This window comes from Patagioenas fasciata, chromosome 2 (assembly GCF_037038585.1).
Source record: "Patagioenas fasciata isolate bPatFas1 chromosome 2, bPatFas1.hap1, whole genome shotgun sequence".
Taxonomy (NCBI): Eukaryota; Metazoa; Chordata; class Aves; order Columbiformes; family Columbidae; genus Patagioenas; species Patagioenas fasciata.
In genome coordinates this window covers 95,502,104-95,526,078 of record NC_092521.1, presented here as the reverse complement: position 1 = coordinate 95,526,078, position 23,975 = coordinate 95,502,104, and the positions used below count along the sequence as shown (strand labels likewise).

The 23,975-nt window shown below is 45.5% G+C and overlaps 1 protein-coding gene across 1 annotated transcript in view; it reads left to right on the top strand.

The window, feature by feature from the left end:
* The window catches only part of GMPR (guanosine monophosphate reductase), a 47,127-nt gene extending 31,378 nt beyond the window's left edge, over positions 1-15,749 (top strand). Inside the window, exons 8-9 of the mRNA XM_065830674.2 lie at positions 343-502; positions 10,748-15,749. Coding sequence (XP_065686746.1) covers positions 343-502; positions 10,748-10,928 — 341 coding nt within the window. The 3' untranslated portion in view covers positions 10,929-15,749. The remainder of the gene's footprint in view (positions 1-342; positions 503-10,747) is intronic.
* The last annotated feature ends 8,226 nt before the right edge of the window (positions 15,750-23,975 follow it).

The window sequence follows — 23,975 nt, the reverse complement described above, 5'->3', positions numbered from 1 at the left end:
ATGGTAGTTAATAAGGAACTGTGCTCAGATACTGTATGAGTAAAGGGTTAAAACTGAATTTGAAAATAAAGCATGTGTGGTGGAGGGGAATAATCTATATCTTTGTCATCACAACAGGAGAGGATTCTTTGCATTTTAAATACCAGAGAAATACAATTCAGCATGTGTCGGTTCTTCAGTAAAGCATTTATTGCAAGTTTGCTGCATGTATTACAGGAGGGGACTCTCTGTACGGAACTATTTAGGCCTGGCTATTTGTTTTGGAGGCCACTGTGTTCTTGCATTGTCTTTCAGCCTCTTCTCCCTTCCCTGCCTCCTTACCTGTCACTTTGCTGATCACAGGAGCTGGTGCTGATTTTGTCATGCTTGGAGGGATGTTTGCGGGCCATGACCAATGCGCTGGAGAGATTATAGAAAAGAATGGCAAGAAGGTGAAACTCTTCTATGGAATGAGCTCTGATACGGCCATGAAGAAGCATTCAGGAGGTGTTGCTGAATACAGGTATGAATTCCACACAGGCTCAGTTGCAGTGAGCCAGCCATCCAGTAATTTCTGGAGCAGAATTGTGCAAAAGGCATCTGTTGGAAACAGGTCCATGCCTCTGTTCCTGTTTAGGAAGCTGTTACCAACACTTATGACAGCAGATTTGAGGGAGGGCTGACATCAAGGGGGAGACAGGGATAAGGAGCTGGAGGTGACTATCATGAGAGAGAACAACCATGTTCACGTGGTTGCAGCCAGTGCAACATTATGTCACTGCAGCACTAGTGGTCTGGGAAGTCGTTAGGCACTGTTCTGACTTATGGAGTCTCTCGGGATGTGCATGAGTTAAATACTGGAACGTGGCATACCAAACTGCAGTTTCTGGCTCTCTGCTTATTCAAGTTGGGTGTCCTGGTGGTTGGTGTATGGGTTCCTCCTGGCCCATATGCTCCCTTCTGTTTGCAAAAAGTGGATGCCTGGTCAATTGGCAAAGCTCAGCTGGGGTTTCCCCAGTAGGGAGTTCATTTAGAGCTGTGACACTAATGAGGGCGGTAGCCTCAAGAGTCCCGTGTTTGTTGGGCAGTCTTCTTAGGCAGCAGAATCGTTCTGTACAGATTTCCCACCCCTTTTTGGGTAAGAGAGCACCAGAGTAGCCCCAGTTCATGCAGCATGTGAGAGCTTAGGTTTTAAGCTAAAATCCTCAGCAGTGGAGAAGGGAAGACAGGCCTTGCAAAGGAATCTCTTGTCCATTGCTATTTTACTCCAGAATGCACTGAGAATTTTGACTTTTTGACAAAACAGATGACTCGAGAAAACCTCTTTCTCTTATTAGTGGCAGGTACCGTCACTGCCTGTAGCACGGTTCATGCATACTTTGTTAGATAATGTTTCCTGTCTTACAGTATACACTGGTTTATTGAGGGGTCGCTTTTGATTCTTCTCTTTTGAGGTAGCTTGAGACTCTGGTCCCATCTGATAAGCTGCTGTTTGTTAGGGTCTTGGAGCCAGTGATCTTACCTACTGTTCAGACATTCAGGATTGATGGGTTTTCTTGCCCTTGTTCTGCTACAACTACTCCAGCATGTGGGTTCATCCCAGTGTGTCCAGCTGCTGCCATGAGTAAGAGTTGCAGCACTGTGAAGGTGACAGTGCAGAATGTGAAGTGGAATGGAATCCACAAAACAAAACACAACTCACACTTTGACACAGAGGCATGCTCATAGAACCATGACAATCCCATACATCATGCTAGATAGAAGGCATCTTTGATCCTGCCTCTTGTCCTTCACCCTGACATTAGGTCTTGTCGTGGTCTTTGTCTGAGATTTCTGAAGAGTTAAAATGTACTATAAAAATGTTCACTAGTTCACCTAGCACTTTACAAAGTGATAAGACCTGTCACTTTTGGCCTAAATTCCCCAAGCTATTTATTATGAGCACCTAGGCTGCAATAATGCTGGAGACTACGGAAGGCTAGTGGTAGATGTTGTGCAGGAGAGAAGCCTTTAGCTTTCCTGCTCTGGCAGAAAACCTAGGCTCTTTGAAAGAGAAGCCTATGTGAAAATGGGGAAACTGAGAGCTTGTGGACGCCACACTTAACTGATAGTCTGTGCCTACTAGACACAGTCTAGTTCAAGACTACTTTCTGAGGATGAGTTCTGAGGAAAAGAAAATCAGTTGGACATAGGGATGAGACATGATAGTAAAGAGTTTTTCAAGGGCAAAAAAGCTTGTGATGAGTTTTGTCAAGATCTAACATTCTCACCTTCATGATGACTGAAGTCTTTTTGCATATCTCTCAGCTCACTTGTAGAAAAGGATCGAGTGGTCACTTCCTCTCCTCCTTGTGTTGATGATGATACCCCTTGGCCATCATCTGCAGCATAAGTAGTCCTTCTTGTGACTCTCTTACAACCAGCAACTGATGCTGACATGGGCTCACCATCTCTTGATTTATTTCCAGAGTCTAAATGACTGTCACCAGCATTGGCATAATTACAGTGGCTGTTGTGGTTGCGGCAGCAGCAGTGGTGCACAGTGTGGGTGTGGTACAGTAGTTGCTTTGTTAGTCTTTGAGGCTGGAGAAGCAACAGTGTCTGCAGTCGGGGAGGCAGTGCCTTTGGCAGCTTTGCTCTGTGTGGGAGCTGGAGGTGCCTTGGCAGTTGCTGAGGCTGAAGAAGCAGCAGTCGGGGGGCAGTGGCTACGGGCACTGTAGCCGTAGCTTTTGCTGCCTTCCTCTGTGTGGAGCCGCCAACTGTGCGTCTTGCTGAGGCTTCAGCAGATGCCACGTAAGTCTCAGGAGTAAAAAAAGACACAATCCTATTTAACCTCGTCTCTCTTATCACTAGCACGAACTGACACACATTCAGCAAACCTGACAATACCAACAAAGTACGATCAAAGCTCCAGGGGTATTCAAAGCTCTCAAAAAACATCTGTAATCTGTCCCAATGTAAAAGGAAAAGGTATTGTTAGTCAGCTTTTCTATAGATTGGGTTATCCAATTAGAAAACACATAGGTGTATTTCTCTTTAATCTCTACTAGAGGTTTCTCTAGATACAACAATAACAAGTATAAATTCATTATCAGTTGGAGTATAATAAAATAAACCGTTATCAGCTGGAGTATAATAAAATAAACCAGTGCCAAATCACACAGTAAAATCATCACCATCGTCCAGTTTCCAGATGTAATAGAATGCACAAACCTATTAGTGAAATATGCCCAGCACAAATAAGGTACTGCAGAACACACTGTGGAGAGTAACTGATACAACTTAGGCCACAGCATCTTTAAACCAATGTAATTCAATCTGCTTTAATACTACTAGATAATGTCCAAAGCACACAGACCTGTATCTCAACCCTATGAGCTGGCACCATGCCAAGAAAATTCAAAGTCTATCACAGCAGTAAGAACACCAAAATCTCCAAATTTTACCCCTTTTTAGTGCCAAATTTTAATGCTTTTGAGCCCCACATTGGACGCCAATCAATCTGTCAGCGTTTACTGCAGGATGACAATAAACCGTGGCAGATGCTCTCTCTTCACCTGGCTCCCCACCCACCCAGCCCTCCCCACCAAGGAAAGGGAATAGGAGGAAAAGAGAAGAGAGAGACTTGCAAGTGGGAAAAAAGTTTAAAAATGCTTTACTAATGGTACTAATAAAATAGAGAAAATAATACAAAATATACAAAACAAATCTTGAATTTCCTGGGGCCGCTCAGCCAGCTCCGGCAGCTGCAGGGCAGGCACCCGGAAGTCCTGAGCTGGACTCTGCAGCAAACCGGAACTGGATTCAGGGATTCAGGGTCTGGAGCCAGGCCTCAGATCACAGAGACGGTAGGCAGGGTCCTCTTCAGATGCCGGCCATAGTCGAAGAGAGCGAGACCCTTGTGATCTCCCACTTTTATGTATGACGTGGATGGGATGGAATACTCAGTCAGTTTTAGTCACCTGTTCTGTTCGCCCCTCCTTGCAAATATGCCCCTCTCACTTACAAGATGTGCATTTTTATCAGTGACCTTGCATACCATTTATGTTATCAGCTCCTGTCTGCAAACACATGCATTCAAGTTCAGAAAACTGCAGTTACTTAGAAGAACTTAGCTGAAAGGAATATTCACTAAAAGAGAAACTGGTCTTGTTTTCAACAAAACCAGGACACCAGTAGATTGCTTAGGGAAGCAAACTGTGTGACTGGCTCCCCACCTGGCTGGCTTGCAAGGCTCTTTTGGCATTGTAGGCTGTGCTTGTGTTTTCAAGCACAAGTGCTTATTTGCAGAAGAAAGAGCTGCACAAGAATCTGTCTGCATCTGAGACAAGCTTAAACAGTGCACCAGAAAGATGTGCTGCATACGTCTGAGCTTTGATTCCCTTTGGCTTCATATGCCAGTTCCCAGAAGCAGTGCACAGTTTTGGGACCTTTTTTGTCCCCCAGCGAATCTGCTTGTCATCAAAACCTCTGAACAAATGGTCTGAGTAGATAGCACTGGTAGTTATCTCATAATTTAAAGGTTGCAACTGCCAGTGACATAGAGGTGCTGGCAACCTTTTATCTGTATTACGATAACTCACTGTCCCATGCTACCCTCTGCTTGTTTCAGCTGGAGCGATGGAAAGGCCTGATGCTGGTCAGGCAGGCAGTTAATGGCAACTCCCTGAGAGAACACAGAGCAGCACAAGCAAGCTGCATGGATCTCTGTGCAGCGTAGTCATTTAGGGCCTGGCCACCACAGAGCTAGTGAAAGTTGCAAGAAAGGTTTGAGAAAGCTTGTTATCCAGTGGGCCAAAGGACTAAGGCAGCTATTAAACTCTGCTCCACCTAGTTAGCTGTCTGTGTGATCTGGCAACAAACTTTTTGGCCAGCAGGAGAATTAGTTCACACTGGTCCCCCCTTAAAAATGAGATATAGTACAAGTCTTATGTATTGAGGAATAAAGGATGTACAAAAAGGTGCTGTATTTGACTCAGTCTAGACGCTTTCAATTCCTTTTTGACAATGCTGCACAAATTCTGCTTGTTTCATAGCTGTGTTTTCATTTGCATCCCGGTGCCCTGGGGATGAAGTTCTGAAACCTCAGCAACAAGGCAGTGGAAGCACCATCTGAAATTTTTAGTCCCTCTTGAGTTACTGCTGTTTTGTGCCACTAAAATGTAACGTGGAAGGAGCCCCAGACTGCAGCTCGCTACAACAGCTCCAAGCGTTAAATCTGTAAGCCTTGGCTGTTAACTGTGAAGGAGCTGATACTCATCTTGTTCATGTTGCACCACAACTCAGAGCTGACCATACCAACCTTAGTCTTGGTCTTGCTTGGCCTGTCCCAGCACGATGAGTGACACTGTAGTGTAAAAATAGCAACAGCTGGTTATGCAGCACTGTAAATGTGCTGGGCATTGAAGGGACAATTGGAAAGAGGGCAAGGCTTGGCTTTTAATTACTCTTGTAGGAAAAGCTACATGAAATTTAGTCACTCACTAGTTTAGCTCACAACAAACTTGAACCAAAAGGATTCGAACTCAACATTTTAAATGCTGCATACCCCAAATGGGTCAAGTCAGTGAGGCTTCTCTATGTGCATTTTAAAAGCGCAGCTGTAAATCTGTATTGGTGACCCCAATAAGCTGTTTTGCCTTTAGAAGAGCCCGAGCACTCACAATGTTCTATTCAAACAGTGGGGAGCTCAGTGTGGTCAGCCCCCCACAGAATCAGACTACTTGTCACTTAACTTCCTCTTCTCAAAATTACACATTTTGGCTGGAGACTCTGAGCCTCCAGCAAACAGTTGAATTAAAATTGACATGCTGTAGCCTAAAATTGAGGTGACTGTAGCAGGGAATAAAGTCATGAGAGTAATTGTTTTTGTAATGAATATGTCAAATTGATCCCATTTAATTTTGTATGAAATCTGTGTACCCAGTTTCATTACTTTTATGTCATTTATGTATTGGTTTATTTTTACCTCCTTCCATGAGGAACACAGATGGGAATTTCTGAAAGGCAATTATTAAGCTGCTTTTATGGGAGAAAAGAAAGAAGGCAAGCAGGAACAGAGACCACAGGCAGTATTGTTCAGTTAGAGCCAATTTGCTTTTGTTAACCCTTCTGAGATTTCACAAGTTTTGTGTGAACACCACAGTTCTGCTGTGGTCACTCAGCAATTCACAGTTGCTACTGAGTTTTGGCACTTCATAGTAGCTGTAGGGTAGAATTTGGGCCACAGAGGCAGAATAGCACGAGCAGCTGGCTGCTACTTACTGTCTTTTTCTGTATCCCAAATGATGGCCTGGAAGACCTGCCCCCAATTTCTGCCACTTCTTAAATGCTCTACTTCCATGGTTGCCTCAGGCCAGGGCAGCCTGACCCCTCTCTCCTGACCCACATTTGGTGGGCTCACAGAGCATAATCCCAGGGCTTCACCCCATCCACCCTACCAGGATTCCCACCCACTACGTACATCTCTCCATGCCAGCAGCAGGCTTGAGCTGACCAGGATGCTGCAGATTGGACCCTGAGTGAAAAATCTAAAGCAAATAGTTCTCTCTTTCTGGTCACATTCCCTGGCTAGTGAGAGACACAGAGTCTTTGCTGAGAGCAGGTGAGCACACCTTTCCCAGCTGTTGAGAGTCCCAGTTGTTCCATCTTCACCTTTCTGCAAATCCCTCAACAGTTTCTGCCGACTTGCTGATGCAGCCCTCTGCCAAATGTGCCAGCTTTTGTGATGCCCCTTGTAATCCACGCACAGCCAGCACACAGGCATTTTTTACTGGCAAAACAGTCTCAACTTGGGGATTTTTTACTTAGTTTCATTTATTGCCAACTCACACAAACTTCAGATCACTGGATAAGTAAACATATAAGGAAACACCTTTCTTCCCCCGCTTCTAGACTCCACTTAAGCCAGACACCTCTCTTCGCCCCTCCATCTCTCAACTACCCTTTTACCACAGGTCACACTGTCCCAGTTCCTCCAGTGAAGAAGGGGGTGGCACAAGACATTGTGGTCACATGTGTAGTGGTTTCTGTCTGCCACTCTTTCTTACTGTGTTTGCTCGTCATGGGTCACCCACAGACCACGGTTCCTTTGTGATTATCCCTGCTTTGGCATGGATCACCCAGGGCCTACTACTGTCCCTTTGGGAGTGCACACTTTTGGCATGGAGCACCTCCTTTTGGGAATGCATCTCCAGCTGCATGTCTTCTCAAGTGTGTCTCCTCTCCCAATGGCTGCTGCTATTTCTTAAATACACTTGAGCAGAGGTGTTATGTGCTTCCCCTGACTGCCTGAAGTCTTGGTGGTTCACACCGTTGTCAGAGCCAGGTGGAACTGTCTCTGTGACTGTCATGAAGCAGATTACGGCCTTCTCCCACACAGGTCATGCCAGCAGCCAAACTCTACCATATATGCCCAACACAGCACCCATATGTGTAACAACTGGGTGCCTATATGTAAATTAACTGGGTGCCCATGCATTAACAAGTTGGACACATGTGTGTGTACTAACAAGGTGCTTGGGCATAAGTTATGTAGGCATGAACTAATTGCATGCTTATGCAACAGTTAACTGGGCACTCATGCATGGATTTGTTCAGTGCTCATGCATGAATTAATTTGGCAGTCACACAAGAATGCAGTAAGCCCAGCAATTTCTGGCCTATGTGGCACTCCTCACCTCTGCAAAGCACACATCTTTGAATGTTAATCCATTGTGAACCCTTTCAACATCCTCACAATCTTAATGTATATAAGTTATAAACTCCACTCTTCCTCCCTTTGGACCAGGCAGTAGGGATTCATCCTGCGATAGTACACGTACTGAAATGTCACTCCTCCAGCATGGGCACCACGTTACAGGGGTTAACATCACAGTTTGGTTATATACTTATCACAGACCCCACCCCTGGACCAGACTACATCTTTGTTGCCCTGCACTGGACTCTCTCCAGCAGTTCCCTGTCCTTCTTGAACTGAGGGGCCCAGAACTGGACGCAGTATTCCAGATGCGGTCTCACCAGGGCAGAGTAGAGGGGAAGGAGAACCTCTCTCGACCTACTGACCACCCCCCTTCTGATACACCTCAGGATACCATTGGCCTTCTTGGTCACAAGGGCACAGTGCTGGCTCATGGTCATCCTGCTGTCCACCAGGACCCCCACGGCTATTTCCCTTACACTGCTCACTGACAGGTCATTCCCCAACTTATACTGGAACCTGGGGTTGTGCAAGACTCTACACTTACCCTTGTTATATTTCATTAAATTTTTCCCCACCCAACTCTCCAGCCTGTCCAAGTCTCGCTGGATGGCAGCACAGCCTTCTGGCGTGTCAGCCACTCCTCCTAGCTTGGTGTCATCAGCAAACTTGCTGACAGTGCACTATCACAGTTGCTTAACTCACAGCTCTGTTATTTCTGTCCCACTTCCATCCTATACTACTCCTTTTCCATCTGGAGCATCTTTTATTCCCAATATGTAGGGTGGGAGCATGGAGAATTTTCGGCCCTTTTTGACACTTTTTTTCAAGGATGAACTTAAAACTGAACTCTCGGCATTTTCTGTGAATCTCACACCTCTCTTCCAGCATGCTTCCCCTGGTATGGTATATATAGGTCACTCCTTGATCAGCAGGACATCACACCAGCTTAGATGTTACCAGAAGAGCTATAGCAGCTGTCTAGCTCTCAGAGCTTTGGGGGTGTGACATTAGTGTTCACCACTTTTGTAGGTTTTGATCTCCAAAGCCAATAGTGGCATCCCACAAACTCCAGCTTCCTAACACCACCATGGCCACTACAGGGACATCTCCCAGGGGCAGTGGGTGTAAGTGTTCCACATTTCTGTAATTCTTCTCTGAAAAAAGGACCTCCAAGTGTTTGTACTTTTGGGAGCAATGTTCCCATCTCTGGAGATCTGTTGAACCACTGTAACTGGGGCTGCTTATGTTTGCAATCAGCTGTCTGATATCAAAACACTGTAACTTAAGCCCAATATGCTGCTTGTGCAGAAATTAACGGGGCACTCAAGTTTGAACAGATGAGGCATTCAAGCATAAATTAAGTGGACACTCATGCATGAACTGAATGGGCAGTCATGCACAAATGCAGTAAACCCTGCTTTTCTTGCCCAATACAGCATGCAGAACTCTTCAGACAGCAGGATCTGGTAGATAAAATTTGAACTGGATTCCCCAATTCCCAGATGTGCGATGTCTCTCAGTCTCACAGGAAGGTTCCCAGAGGCCAAGCAGAACCTCCCAACTTGGACTGGAGGAGGTGGGCATGGCCAAAAACCAAGCTGCAGAATGGTAGTGTCATTACTTTCATGTTGTTTTGTGGACCAGGCCTTCTCTTCTGATGGCACTGGAGCTGAAAATAAAAACGTGTGAACTCCCAGCAGCACAGGCCATGCAACACACCAGTGAGCCTTACGCAGTCTTTGAGGGCAGTGGTACATACATTTTCCACTGGCTGCTTATTACAGCATTTAAGAGTTTCAAGAAAAGAGTCAGTTACTCATCAGATGTAGGGAGATTAATCATGGTTCCTTTTTCACATGGCATATTATCACTTCTCCTTTATTGTGTCCCCAGGGCTTTGACCTCACATTTAAACGAACAAGATGAAATATAGCCAGGCTCACACTGAAGTACCTCCACATAGCCACTGTTGCTGTTGTTAATAATTTGCCTCTAAACAGGCACGCCCGTTCTTTCTTGCCCTATTCCCTAGACAACTCGTTTAAGGGAGAAGTAAATAAAGCCACATTTACAATGATGACAGATCCCTGCCGTGATTTCTGCCTCTGTTTTGTAGGGGAGAAGAAAAGCAACCCACTCCCCACTTCCCAAACCTACCTCTCCAAAGAAGCCAGCATGCTGGGCAGAACAAGCTTACTCTAAAGCATCCTCGATGATCCTTGTGGGTCCCTTCCAATTCAGGACATACTATGATTCTATGAGATCTGCTGGTGACTGGGGAGCTTGGCTGCAGGAGGAATTGCTGAGCATGAGGCTGGAAGAAGCTGAAGGGGAAGGAGTGAAAGTTATTTGCCTATATTCTTCCATCATTTAGCTCTTCAGATGTGCTTTTGGGAACAGTGAAATCTGAGCTGGCATGTGCCCATACTTGACAGTATTGACAGCACTGCTGTTTTTTCTGGTCTTTTTGCCTGGCTCTGAACTGTGGTAGCTCACCTATAGCTTCAGGGGACAGCTTTGCAGTGGGTTTCCATAACAGGTTTCCTACTCCATCTCTGTGATCTCTGGAGAATCAAAGGTAGGAGACAGTGTCTGGTCAGTGACATGGGACAGAGCCCGGGGGCTGTGAAGCCTCTGTAGAGCTGTGCTGAGGGGTGCCTGCTGAGAACCAGCTCCAATATTTCTGCCAGTTGCCTGAGCCTGGCCATTCCTTTTACTTAAAACCTTGCAGTTCTCAAGGTCAAATTTACCTTTGGATAAACGGGAAGCTTGGCTTGCTTATAGACAGATAGTGGAAGGAAGGAAGGGGCAGATCTATACAGAAACTCATGGGCTTTTGGAGCATCTACAAGATTTGTCTGCCTCTGGTTCCCAGTATTAGTGGTGACTGGAGCTGAAACATTTCAGTGCTTGAGAGCTCCAGGAAGCAACAGGGAAACAAGCAGTAAAGCTGGGGCAATGTTTGTAAACTGCAGCATGCGGATTATTAAGCTCCACATTGCTCCAGTGAACACACTGTTATATTTTGCCTCTGGACACAAATGCAGTAACCAATCTCTTCTCCAGGGCTTCAGAGGGCAGAACTGTGGAGGTACCGTACAGAGGAGATGTGGAACTCACCATCCTGGACATCCTCGGGGGGCTGCGCTCCACCTGCACCTACGTGGGAGCTGCCAAACTCAAGGAACTGAGCAGGAGAACAACGTTTATCAGGGTCACCCAGCAGCACAGCCAGGTCTTCTCTTAGCCCAGGTCTGGGGGGAACTGGAGAGAGAGGGGCAGAGGAAAGGAGTAGGAAGGGCTACTGTTGTGTTTTGCCTTCTCCTCCATGTTCTGTTAGTGGCAAACTCTCCTCTCTCTCAGGATGGCAGCGTCATAGCCATTGGAGGGGCTATGGCTGGGATTTGGAAGGGGAAGGCTGTGCTATTAACCCAGTGCCATTGGTTCAAAATGCAATAGCCTCATCTTTTGTTGTTGTGCCTATTTTATTTTTCGATCATCATTTCTTCACCCGTTTTTTTCTCCCTCTGATAAATAGCTGCTGAAACATGGCTTCAACAGACATGGCTGTTATGCCTGCACACATAACACACATTCCCTTTTTTAAGACTGACTTGTCAGCTACCACCGTTTTTGGTGGTGCATCCTCCTGAAATTGCAGGCTGGGAGAAAAAAAGATTCAAGGAATTGTGTAGCGAAATAAAAAAATCAAATTCTGTTCATTTTTGTTCTGGCAAAAGCATAGATGTTTGTGGCATGTCTGCCAGCCTGCAGAGTGCCAGAGGTGGATAGTGGATGAGGCCTGGTTGCTGGTGACTTTACTGTGAGGATAAAAATGCCAGATCTTTTTCACACTCAGTTCACAGGGCTGGTTCTGCCATTTTTACTTCAGTCTCTCTATTCAATGTTTTTTGCCTTCTCAGAGAAGCTGGCATTGAATGTAGCCAACTTGTGCTGTCCCCCTTGCCCTCATCTGTGGAGATCATTCAGGAGACAAAAGCTCAGAGCTTGCCTGCTTTTTCGTGCATGCAATTATTGAATTACTTGGGTTCCTGCCTTTACCTGCTCTCTGTGAACAGATTTTTAAGACATTGAAACTCAACAACAGTAATCCACCAAAGGGAGGCTTCTCTGCAGCCCTTCCTGTTCCCTAGCCTCTTCATACGCATTTAACAAAGACATAAAAATGCTGCGACATGCATTGCCTGTGGCCAGGTGGCTGGGGCCAGAGGCATCAAATTTACTTTTGGTTATTTGGTACCACTCTTCTGCAGTCCTTGACACCATGAAAAGCAATATAGAGCTTGTGGCAGAATAGCCTGATTGCAAGACACTGGTAGGCTGAGATGGAGTTAAAGCATTTGCTCTAAAGGCAGTAATGAATGTTTAAGACTCTGGGTAACACTTTAATAAAGTGTAATGGCCCGCTAATTAATTGATAAATCACGAAGAAATTTCTTTGGAAATACACATTGCATCCACATGAATACCACAGTAGCTCGTTATAAATGATGTAAAAGTGAGCACCAATGAATTAATAATGCCTGCCCACTTACTTTAAACTGCTGCTGAGATCGTAACAAACACAGCAGATGTTACTTCAGTACTTCAGAGCCTTACTTTCCTCTCCCGTAGATACCTGTGGAAAGAGGCAGGCTTCCTTTGAAAAGCAAAAGAGTGATCTGTAGGAAGAGGAATAGCAAAGAAACTCTAGAATTAAATTTGTATGCTGGACTGCTCAAAAAGCTATGCACAAGGAGTGGTACAACTGACCATGCTGAGGAGCAAATCTAGGCCACAGGCTGATCCCTGCTGATTTTGAAGTATGTTGTGCACATTAGAAAAAGCACAGAACGTCTTCCAAATAGCCTGGTATTCTAAATGTCTTCCATTTTAACATGTAGGACATAATTCTTAATTGTGATATAACCCCTTCCTCTCCTTCGGAGGTGAATAATGGCCTTAATGTGAGCACAGGTGATGCTTGTGCTGGCTTTAAGGACCATTTGTGCTGTGCACATACCATAAAGCGACCTGAACACAGAAGAGAAGCAGGCCCTAAGAGCAAAATATTGGATCTCTATTCCCTCCAGCCTGAAAGCATCATGTTAAGAAGATGCCAGGCTGCTTTATCACAAACCCCAACGTGGGCCACACCCTGCTCTTACCTGCACTAAGCCCAGAGTATTAGTAACAGGCAGTATTACTACTCTGCATTGGTACAGCTGTAGGAGGTCACCGTTCCTTTATTTATGTGAGGTAAAGGGTTAAGGTACAAAGGCAAATGAACACCTCGGTCAGGAGTGGGGTTAGACCATCACACTGCAGGCCTGACCAGAGCTGTCTCTCCACACTCGTGCCTTCACATGTGGGAAGTGCAGCAGTCTGCTGGTCTCACGCCTACTCTCGCTAGTGCTTTTCTACATTTTTAGCTACATTTCTAAACAGAATTTAAGAATACATATACATATCTACAAATATATATATTTGTAAACATTTTTTTTAAAAAGATCATACGCACACTGAACAGAGCAGCTTCATGACATGTCTCTGGAATGGTTTCTTTTCCGAAGGGCAGGTGCTGGGGACAAGGGGGGCTGCCTCTCCACAGGTGTGGCACATGTGGAGTCTCTTCCCCAGGCGGGTTGCACCCTTACACAGCCAGCCTGGCCTGGGGCCTCTTTTAGACACACACTTTCCTTCCTCTTGCACACTTAACTCTGACTGACTGGTGATTCATAGGAATGGGTGGGGATAAGCTAATCTTATTTTGTCCCCCCAAATTCTCCAGGCTGTGAATGACATTAATGCTAAAAATAATTACTGATAAAGCTTTGAATTAAGGTATTTGGTTTTTCTAAATGGCAGCTCTTACCATAATCTGGATAAGCAGCATGTTTTCTTCTCCTCCCTCTAAAGCAAATGGGAGATAGAAATCAGCTGCATCTCACCTGTCTCACATTATATGCCAGTTTTATTCAGGGATAACCCTCAACTATGTCAGCGCTCACCATTTACACTGCACGTGTCCAGCTGTCAGACAGGATGGAAAATGGAAAAACAAAAAAAAAGATGAGCTGGAGCTCTCCTTTAACACCCAGTCCTGTGCTCTAGTAGTTGCTCTGATCTTCACTTAGCCCCAGGTGCTGAGCCCTGCTCAAGTCCGCTGCCACTCTCGCAAGGAACTGGGGGCAGAGAGGGGGCAGAGGGCATGGTATGCCTGCCAGGATGGTCCCTGCAGAAACCACAACTACTGATAAATGCCACGTGCCATTTGTAGATCTACCTCACCTCATTTAACCAGGTTCTTTATTACTTGGTGTCCTTCTGTGGGAAGTGTCATTCGTAAAAGCTTAGTGTTAGGTGATTGTGCATGAACTGGTCTTCTTTAATCCTACCACCCCAACCCCATCCTGTCTAGAGGAACACTGTGAACGTGACAATCTACGCCATAGGCTGAGCTCATGCCTGCTTCTCCCAGCCAGGCAACTGTTGAGCACTCGAGCAATACTGAGGTTCGGCCCACTGGCTCTGCAGTGATTTGGTTTAATGTACCAAAACCCAACAAGCAGGGTGCTGAAAGGGCCAGGTTGCATCATCAAAGCAATATCTGCTGAGTGAGTCCATCGCTGGCTTCTTGAAACATAAGGACTTGTAAAACACCCGCCTTCATTCTGGAGTCCCCTTGCTGCAGCACGTTGTGCAGGGTGGGCTGGCTGGTCCCTGTACTAGTGCAGCCCGGCTTACCTGAACACTCCTTGGGGAGGGAGTGCTTGGCACGGCAGCAGCCTCGCTCACGCCCAAGTGACTGTGTGGAGCACACCTGTAGACCTCCTCATGGGCATAAGTCCAGCCTGTTTAAGGAGTGGGCCTTTAGCCAGCATCCTGCATGCTGCCACACAAGCCAGGCAGGTCTCTTTGCTCTGAAAGAAACAAGTCCAGCGAGTGCAGGCCTCCCCCTCTGCTCATTAGCACAGCTGCCTCACCCCCATCAGCCGTGGGACAGGGGCTTTGGCGGCGCTCTTCTGTGCAGCTTTCTACTCACCTTAGGGCATTGCAGGGGATGGGGAGGAGTGGGGTGTGTGTGAATGCAGGATGAGCTCACCCTGTAAATGTGAAGAGTTGTCAGCAGAGCAGGAAGAGTCTCTGCTTACATTTGGAGGAGCTTTTTCCCATATGAAGTGTGCCTGTGTGTTCTTTTCTAGCTAGTCAACAGAGGGGGAGAAAGGATGGGGGTGAGCAAGAAACACAGCAGCAATTAGCCAAGCCCCACCGTGCTGGGACAGGGGGCTGGTGTTCTCCAGTCACGGACACATTGAGTTTTCTGAACCAAGCACTCCCTAGGTAATACCTGTTGAGCTCCACTGTCTTGAACAGACTTGCTGCTACAGCTTTTGGCCAGTGTACATACAGCATCTGTCCATCACCGCCTTCCACCTCTCCACCCTGGGGAGGTGTTGCTTTCTAGTTGCTAGTATCTGTTTTATACCGAAAGTTGTTTGTTGGACCCAGGAGGGCCTCTGCAACCAGTGCCAGGTTTGGCCTTGCTTGTATAGAATAAACCCCAAAAACCAAGGCCCGAGAAGAGCAGAGTGCTCTCTGCAGCAGCCAGAGCCAGCAGGCAGGAGAGGGCCAAGTGCTCCCCTGTGGGCTGCCCAGGTGCAAAGGGGCCGCAGCACATCTGGGTTAGATGCTGGCACAGCTCCACACTCCTAAACACAGCACGGACCTCCCCCTGCAGCCTTCGCTTTGCTTGCGGTCATGCAGATGTTAAAGTAAGCCCTCCCCAGCATTTACTTGACACAGTGTTTACCGGTTGAAGTTTTCGTACATTAATAAATCAGAGTCCAAAACTCCTTGGTGTTGCCTGTGATATCTGTCAAGCACTTCTGTGCAATCGGCCAAAAAAGAGCTGATGAGTGTTTGCTGTTTTCTGGCCCTGCTCAGCCCTGCCGAGGTGGCAACTGCGTGTGCACGGCACCTCTGGCACACGTGGCACCATCATTTAAAGTGTTTGAAAGTTGAAAATGGAAAGTTTTGTTACGCAATAAAGAGCTTCACTCTGGAAGTTTGCAGAGGGTTTTATGGCCCTGGCTGGGTTGCATGCGTTTCCACATTGTGACAAATAAAGGCAAACGCTCTAAAATGCACTGCTGATGGGGGAGCGGGGGGGAATTAAATTGGACAAATTACTTCCCTAGGAAAGCTCTCACACAGTTATAACTCATAACGACAAAACACGCATTTGCAATTGGCACTGTTATTTTATTAGTACGAGTATACTGAAACAATAAACTTGTACTGGTATACAGACAATTTCTTTAAAACAATTTTGTTCAAATTTTGAATCAAACATTGTTTTATTATAATAATGAAATAATTTCTACCTAGAAAACCTGCAAGCACCATCAAAGAAAGGGACCATAAAATTCAATAAACAGACGCGAGTGTATCCTACAAATAGACACACCACCATTAGAAAATAGAATATGAATTCTTCCATTTTTTTTTAATATTTGTTTTAAAAAAGCTAGTGCAAGTACAATATTTTACACTGGAATTACAGAGAGTATGCACGCATATGGAAAAAAGTTCTCCTGTCACAATAAAAGCTCTTAACTATGTCTGTATGCACTTAAAATCTTCTCCTCTTTTCAATAAGGTGCAAAACGTTATTCCCTCCCTATTTCTCCTTTGTACTGGCCATGTCAGCTCAATTTCTCCCCAACACAAAGCTGCGATATCCCTTTTACTGGGCCTACACTAAGGAACTACACTGGAAGTGTGATTTGCAACAACCAGACCATTTAAGAAAAATAAAAAAAAACACCAAAAAAAAAAAAAAGGAAAAAAAACACACTTTAAAAAACTACTGCTGTAGAATGGCTAAACCTTCACCCGGCACAGCCCCACGCCAAGCGCTGCCGCTGGCTGCTGGGAGCGGTGACATAGCTAGTACAAAATGATTTTCAGTAGCTCACCCAAACTGAAAAAGGTTGGGAAATCCTCCCCCCCTCCCCTCCCTCCCCGTTTTGTAACACTGTGAAAAGAACAGTGTTTGACAAGTTAATATATTATCCAAAAAAAAAAAAAAAAAAAAGCAAATACATACATTAGTGAGTTTCAACATTAGCTGACTGCTGTGAAGAGTAGCATCTATGCCTTAACAGATGAGTGACTTCGCCAAGAGGCCAGCCCGACGGCCAGGCAGAAGACACAGACCGAGCCCCCCGCAGCTGCCCCAGGCCCCTTTTTGCCCTTGGTTACCCAGACCCCAACACGACTGCCTCGGACAGGAGTGCCGCACAGCATGTTCAAAGGGTGAATACGTGGGTCCTGGACTTTTTAAAGCAAACACCAGGACAGGATGGCTGTGAGGGGGCAGAGTGGGGCTGCCCGGGGAGCCTGGTGGTCCCACACCAGCTCCATGCCGGTCAAGGATCTGGGCCCTGAAGTTTCTGCTCGTCAGCAATCCTGTAGTACAGCCATGGTGGCTTCAACAACTGCCTGACTAACGCTCGCCGTGAACAACACTTCCAATGCATACCTACTGCATGGTCAAGGCAAAGGGCACAGGAGCTTTGACCGCTCAAAATAGAAGCGAACAAAAAAGAAACTATCTTGGATGAAGCCTCCATAAAATCCTCAGTGGAAGACTTGAGTCCTTTCAGCTAACAAGAAAAAAAAATCCTACAGAAACCTTAGAGACTGTTATTGTATAAATACTACCTGTTGGCTGAATGCACTTCATTTGTAACACAACTGGGGCTGGTTTTCTGAGCGCCCCGGGGGGGTCACTTGGACAGGGCGAGTATTTTCTGTCCCCTGTGCTTGCGGGAGCCGAAGCTTGGGTTACCTCTGGGGAGGGGGACGGGTACAGCCTGAAACTTCACACCCTCCGCCCTGCCACTGGCTCCCAGCTGCCCAGCTCAATCTTTGGACTGGAAAAGGACCCTCTCCTCAGAAACTGCTTCAGGATCCTCTCCTTTTGGCTTCTGAAAAAACACTGGTCTCATCATCTGTCAAGACCACCACTGGAAACATGCTCAATGTGACTGACTGCTCCCCGGCAGCTCCAAAAGCGGAGTCTGGGGGAGAGGGGGCAGTGACGGGGCTCAGAAGGCCAGGTCGCCCGGAGTATCGCTCTGCTGTTAGCGCTGGGCTAGGATCCCTTGTTAGAAGCACTTCTTGCTCAGGGTTATACTCTTTGGATTTCGTCTGCAACAGGAAGTGCTGAAAAAACATGGAACAGCATCCCGGAGGGAGGAAAAAAAACGGGACCGAAAGGCTTCAGCAGGAACCAAGCAGGTTGCGCTCAACAGCCAAGGGCACGACCAAGGCCTCCCTCAAAACCAGCCTTGCCCTGTGGGCTGCCAGGGGCCTCCCTGGTGCAGGCAGGAGAGACTTAAAGCCAAAACGCAGCTGGAGAGCAAGACTCTGGTTTTGCACAGTAGCCACCCTTTGAAGTGCCTGGTAGCCGCACTGGAGAACTGCTGCTCCAGGGTGTATTTTCAGCACAGGAATAAACAAGTGTGAAGCGTGACTCCATTCCCCAGAAATGGGACCCATGTAATACGAACAGAAAATTAAGCACAGTTGTTCTTTAAGAGCCTTTTAAGTAATAATTCTTCCTGGCCAAGGCCAATACAAATCAGATCATCTAGACATGACATTTTCTATATACAAAAAACATGTAACTTTTCAACCTTTCTCTGCTTTTGTATTTAAAAACTTTTTTTTTTTTTTACAAACAAGGTATGAAACTCACTGTTCAAACAGAGCCATCTCTTTTTCAAACACTGAATGAATCATTCCAACATTCATTTTTCTTTTGTGCAATTTTTTAAAACATTACCTGTACTCCTCAATGTGAGTGCTTCAAAAAAAGTTTCTATTTTTAATAAGCTTCTCAAATTAGGTTTACATCAAAAAATATTCCCACAAGGTATAGTGCTACAAGAAAAGATCCTATCAGTAAAGGTAACACATCTGAAGCGAGGTCGTCTATGTAAAAGAAATTGAACTCTGGAGTAGAGGTGTGCAACGCGTTTGGAATTTCCCTATTGACACAAAGCAAGGCTGTCCTCAGGACAGGGAATCAAGTAGACATGTAGGCATACGTGTAAAAAAAACTCCACACATAGTTATTTGTGTGCAAACAGACACTCCCGTCTGTGTGTGCACGTATGCGTATCTGCATCAACAAATTCTCATTTTGCCATGTATTTTAGGATTGGGGGGGTGGGAGGGTTGGATAAACCAGAGGAAAGGAGATTACTGCCTGCACTCTGGTGGTGCACTCATCCCCCTTGCTTTTCACATCAGCACTGGCCAGAGCCCGGAGCAGGCTCTGCTGTCACCTGTGATGATCAGGAGGGAAGAAATGGAAATTATTTGTATGAGTGCATGTCCCATTTTGCCATTTGTTGAGTTTCTGGGACAGCAGAAGTGTTTCAACGGGCCAGATCCCCACCACCCACCTGGGACTTTCGCCCTGGTGAACCTGGACATCACCCAAGATTTTTCCAGCCGCCTGGTTAAGGTCAGGACGCGGCCCCAACTGAACCGAGCTGCGATTTCACAAAGATTTATACACGTGCTTCTCAGTGAGCTCCTGAGCAGCCTTTGCCAGCCAGCCCAGTCCTCCTGCAAGCACATGCATAAGTTTTTGCAGAACTGGGTTCCAGACACGCAGAGCACTGCGCCGAGAGACCCCCCCGTCTTTGAAATAACACTATTAGTGTTTAAAAATACTGAGGATTCGCTCTCCTTGATACAGGATTTTTTTTTTTTTTCAGCAGCTGCAAGTATTAACAGAATTTCACCATTTCCATTTTACTACAACAGACTTTAAAGTAAAATAAATCTCCAAATTTTCACGATAACCAACAGCTACAGTTTGCGCTGAGCATGCTGCTTTTGTATTGCCATCTAAATGAGATCTACAAAGTTTAAACCACAAGATGCAGGAAATCCAAACTTGTCTGTAACATTGTACATCCCTACTCCGGAGCAGTAAAAGTGCTGCTTCTGGTCACATCAGTGTACCACACATATGCCAGCCCCATCCCTGAGTAAAAGGTGTGAAAGGTTTCTAAATGTTCCTTGATTTAAGGGAAATGAGAGTAGTGATGTCACTTCCCCACGCCGAGAAAATGACGGGAACGACAGGTCAAACGAAGCGACAGCGGCATGAAGGAATTAAAGGAATAAAAAGAAAAAGGAACGCGTGTGTCCCCCCCCTCCTCCCGAGGTCTGCGTTTTTGAGGGAAAGCGAGCCCAAGGGCAACGCACAAAATGGTAAAATAGGTCAACTGCGACTCTGATTTGGGTCTCGATCAGAGGACTTGAGGTAAGTGACATCAAACTCAAATTCCCCATGATGTGGCCCAGACAAACTGAAACAATGCCTAAGTTAAACACTATAAGGAACAGTCACTTTATATATATAGATATATAGATAGATTAGATAGATGGACAGATAGCTTTATTTTTTTTTTAGAAATCCCTATAAAGAGGTTCTTGTTTTATTTTTCTTCGCCCTGACTAATTTCTTGGTGATTGTATGCATTTCGTTGTAAACTAAATAGGCCTGCTGAAAAGAAAGAAGAAAAAAAAAAGACAGAAAGAAAAACTACTGTCAGTTACTATTGCCAAGTGGACGCCGGTGCAGCAGCAGCAGCGTCTAAACCTCCTCCTTCAGCTTGGCCTCAGCATCTCCGTGCCCGCGAGTGGCACTTTTGCCTATGCCCGGGGACTGACGGTGCTTCCCGGGCGGGGGACTCGCTTCAAGGGATGCTCAGTGCCGGGGGGAGAGGCAAAACATCCCCCTTTTGCAAAGGACTTGGTCCCGGGGGGCATCTTTCTCTCCTCGGGGGGAGTCAGGTCTTGTCTGTGTGCTGCCCTCCGCCTGGTCTGCACACAGACGTTAATACATCTTTTTTTTCCTTTTTTTCCTTCCTGGATCTTTCTTAACATCAGATACACAAAGGGTTGGTTTTTCCCGGGGCAAGGGATGCTTCACCCTTAACACGTTATTTTGGATGGGAGGGGTAGGAGGACAGGCAGCTACTAATAGTGAAAAAAAGAACTAAAAAATAAAAAAAAGAAGGAACAAAGAAAAAAACTATTAAAAAAACAAACAAACAAACAAAAAAAACCAACAAAACAAACAACAAAACAAAGCCAGGGGAAATCAGAAGTGGGTATGAGATCCAGCGAACACCGCACGGGTGAGTCTAAGTTGGCACATAAAGTATTGCACATCCTACCAAAGCCAAAGCATGGAAAGGGACAATTGTTTGCAAAGAAGCAGTTATTTCAGAATTCCCCGGTCTGAAATACAAGCACAGAACTAATACATTCCTATTGCTCCAAACGTATTTTTTTATTATTATTATTTTTTTAGTGTTAGTTGAATAGATCCAGTCAGTTTAATAGCCGCTGCTTCCTTATTAACCACAAATGTGTATGCGTATGGTTTCACTTGAGATTTTTTTTTCGAGTATGCATGAAGTACAGAAATAGTGGTACGACTGTGAACTAAAATCTGTAATTCTTTCTATTCCTTTACCATCAAAGCTTAAAAACAAAACAGGAAACAAAACGAAACAATAAATTGCAAGTGCCCTGAGCAGAGTATATGGAAGATTAAGCAACTTCTCTGAGCAGAAATATTAACAGATAAGCACTAACTAAGCAGTGTGACTGTGAGAAGAAACCCACTCAGCTATTTGGTAGCCCGCCGAGAGGTTAATAAAATTCAAGGAAATTCAAGAATAGTTTCAAGCTATTTTAAATGTATTTCAACTTTTTGGTACACCCCAGAATATGGTATAAAAACAATTAGTTCTGGTGTGAGCTAATTTCAAGTAACAGAGTCAAAACTGGGGTTCGGGGTTAACATTTCTTCTCTTAAATAAAAGGACTGTATTTTAGGGGAGAGGGAAAACAAGACTTTAAATAACTTTTGTTTACTTTAGGTCGCTGCGTTTCTAATGACGGGACTTTTATATTTCCTCTTCTCCCCATCCGTACAGCTTCTCCAGAGCTACCCCAAGGATGTCGAGCTTGCCCACCAAAGCCAGGCCTGAGCGCCATCCCCGGGGCTGGGGATCCCGCCAAAGGGATCTTTCCAGGGGCAGTAACAAGACTCCAGCGCTCGGCCCCGCGGTGCTTCATCCCCGCACCTCCCCGGGGCTCCCGCAGGAGGGGGGTGCACAGCACCCCAAAGGATCCGGCCCCAACCTGGGGAAAAGGAAAGACTGAACGGCGTGAATCCCTCCCTCCCCACCCCCACCCCCCCATCCCCATCCTACTTGGTTTGTACCAAACTCTTGAGATCTCGCCTTTCCAATGGAAAACCATGCAATTAAAATAACAAATAATAATAATAATAAAATAACAATAGGTTTGTTTTCAAAACAAACAAACACCTTGCTTACGTATAGAAATGTTTCTTGTGGAAAACTCTCTCAGCAAGTCTGAAGAAAAATTCTCAGAGCTGTCCCAGTAGGACCTGGTTCTGTGTGGTAGATATGGTAGAAAGACCAAAAATGAACTCTGAAAGTAACGTAACCCTATGAAATGGCCTAGAGCATAGGCAGGTTAGTGAGTAATTGCTACATTTGTTTATGCTCTTTCAGACCCCCCCTAACCCACAACATTATTAGGTAAAAACTGCAGGAATACCACACAAATGATAAACTCAAGATGTGCAAATTGCAAGATTCTTTAAAGTCCATCTTTTTCAAAAACACTGGACAATGATTTTTTTTTCCTCTTTCCTTTTTCCTTTCTCTTATTTTTTTTTAATTATCTGTCAGCTCACATATGCCTTTAACTCTTTCTCAAGCATTAAAGTTTAAAAAGTGCCTCCTATTAAGTAGTCCTTTGTGGACAATGACTGTCACATACTAGTTCAATAATTCACATTCATCCCTTTGAAACCACATTAAAACTTTCAGCATCTTGCCTGTGAGAAAACTTTACATAGTTGCATGTAGTTACAGTGTTGAAGAGATTTGTTTGTTGTTGTTGTTGTTGTTGCTTTCTGAGCAGATTAAAGTGAGATACAGTACGTACTGAGTGCTAGACCAGGATGCTCAGTAATAAAGTGTGAACAGCATTTTAAGTGCTTAAAGACATTCTAGGTTCATCTCCAACAGCGGATTCCTGTGTCACACTGAAATCTGAAAAAAAGTGGCACCAGTTGTCCATAATCATGAACTCAAAACAGTACTAAAGACAAAGGATTTGCAACCTAACTGCGAACAATGGATGCCTGTGATCTCCCAGGGGCAGTACGTGTCTACCTTGTGGAAGCAAATGTCAATGGCGTAACCCGGTCGGTTTGTCTAACACTGCACAGAAACAGGAGCGAGCCTGAGCCAGGCGCATCTGAGGAGCTGGAGGCCTCCTCACCCACACCCACGCACACCCACGACACACGCACCCACCCACCCACCCCATCGCCGGCAAGGAAAACCTTGCAGGGCGACCGGAGCAGAAGCCTGTACAGCCTCCCCGTCTGCTGACTCCGGGCAATGGAACTGCACTAGCAAGCAGAAAGGAAATGTTGGTGTGGCAGTTGCTTTAGGAATAAAAATCAGTGCAGTCAGACCCCATGGGGGGAAAAATATATATATACATATACACACACACAAATATATATATATATATATATATATACTGTAGAGCCTTGATTAAGTGTTGGCTTGTTGTTGAAAACATCCGATCCTTTTCAAGATGACCCGTGGGTGGTGTCCTCAACATCCACCTTGGGTGAGGAAACCTCTTCACCGACCAGACACAGAACGCCAGTCCCTCCTTGGGACTGGTGTGCGCACACACACACACACGCACACGCACACACACCCCACGCCTGACACGCACCTCTGCTACAGTTCCCTTCTCCTCACCTCCCTCCAGAAAAAAACTAGAATGGGAACCAAAACAACAAAACGAAAACAAAAGAAACAGCGACAAAAAGGAAACATAAATCACAGCTGGACCCTGTCCTACACGAGGTGTTAGAAAACAGGAGCCATGACAACACATTCATTTCCACTAAGGGTGTGTGAAGCAGATACTGCCCCTTCCGTAGCTCTCGATAAACCTAGTCACTGACAAACACTTGTGGAAAAACATATGCACCAGTCTCCTGCATAATACCAGCTGCAACTATAACAACAAGGTTATAACATAAACCTAAAATAAGATGATAACATGTAAATACTGGGTTATTTAGTCTACAGTACAGTAATCTGGATAAAAATGACAAGGGATAGCCTAA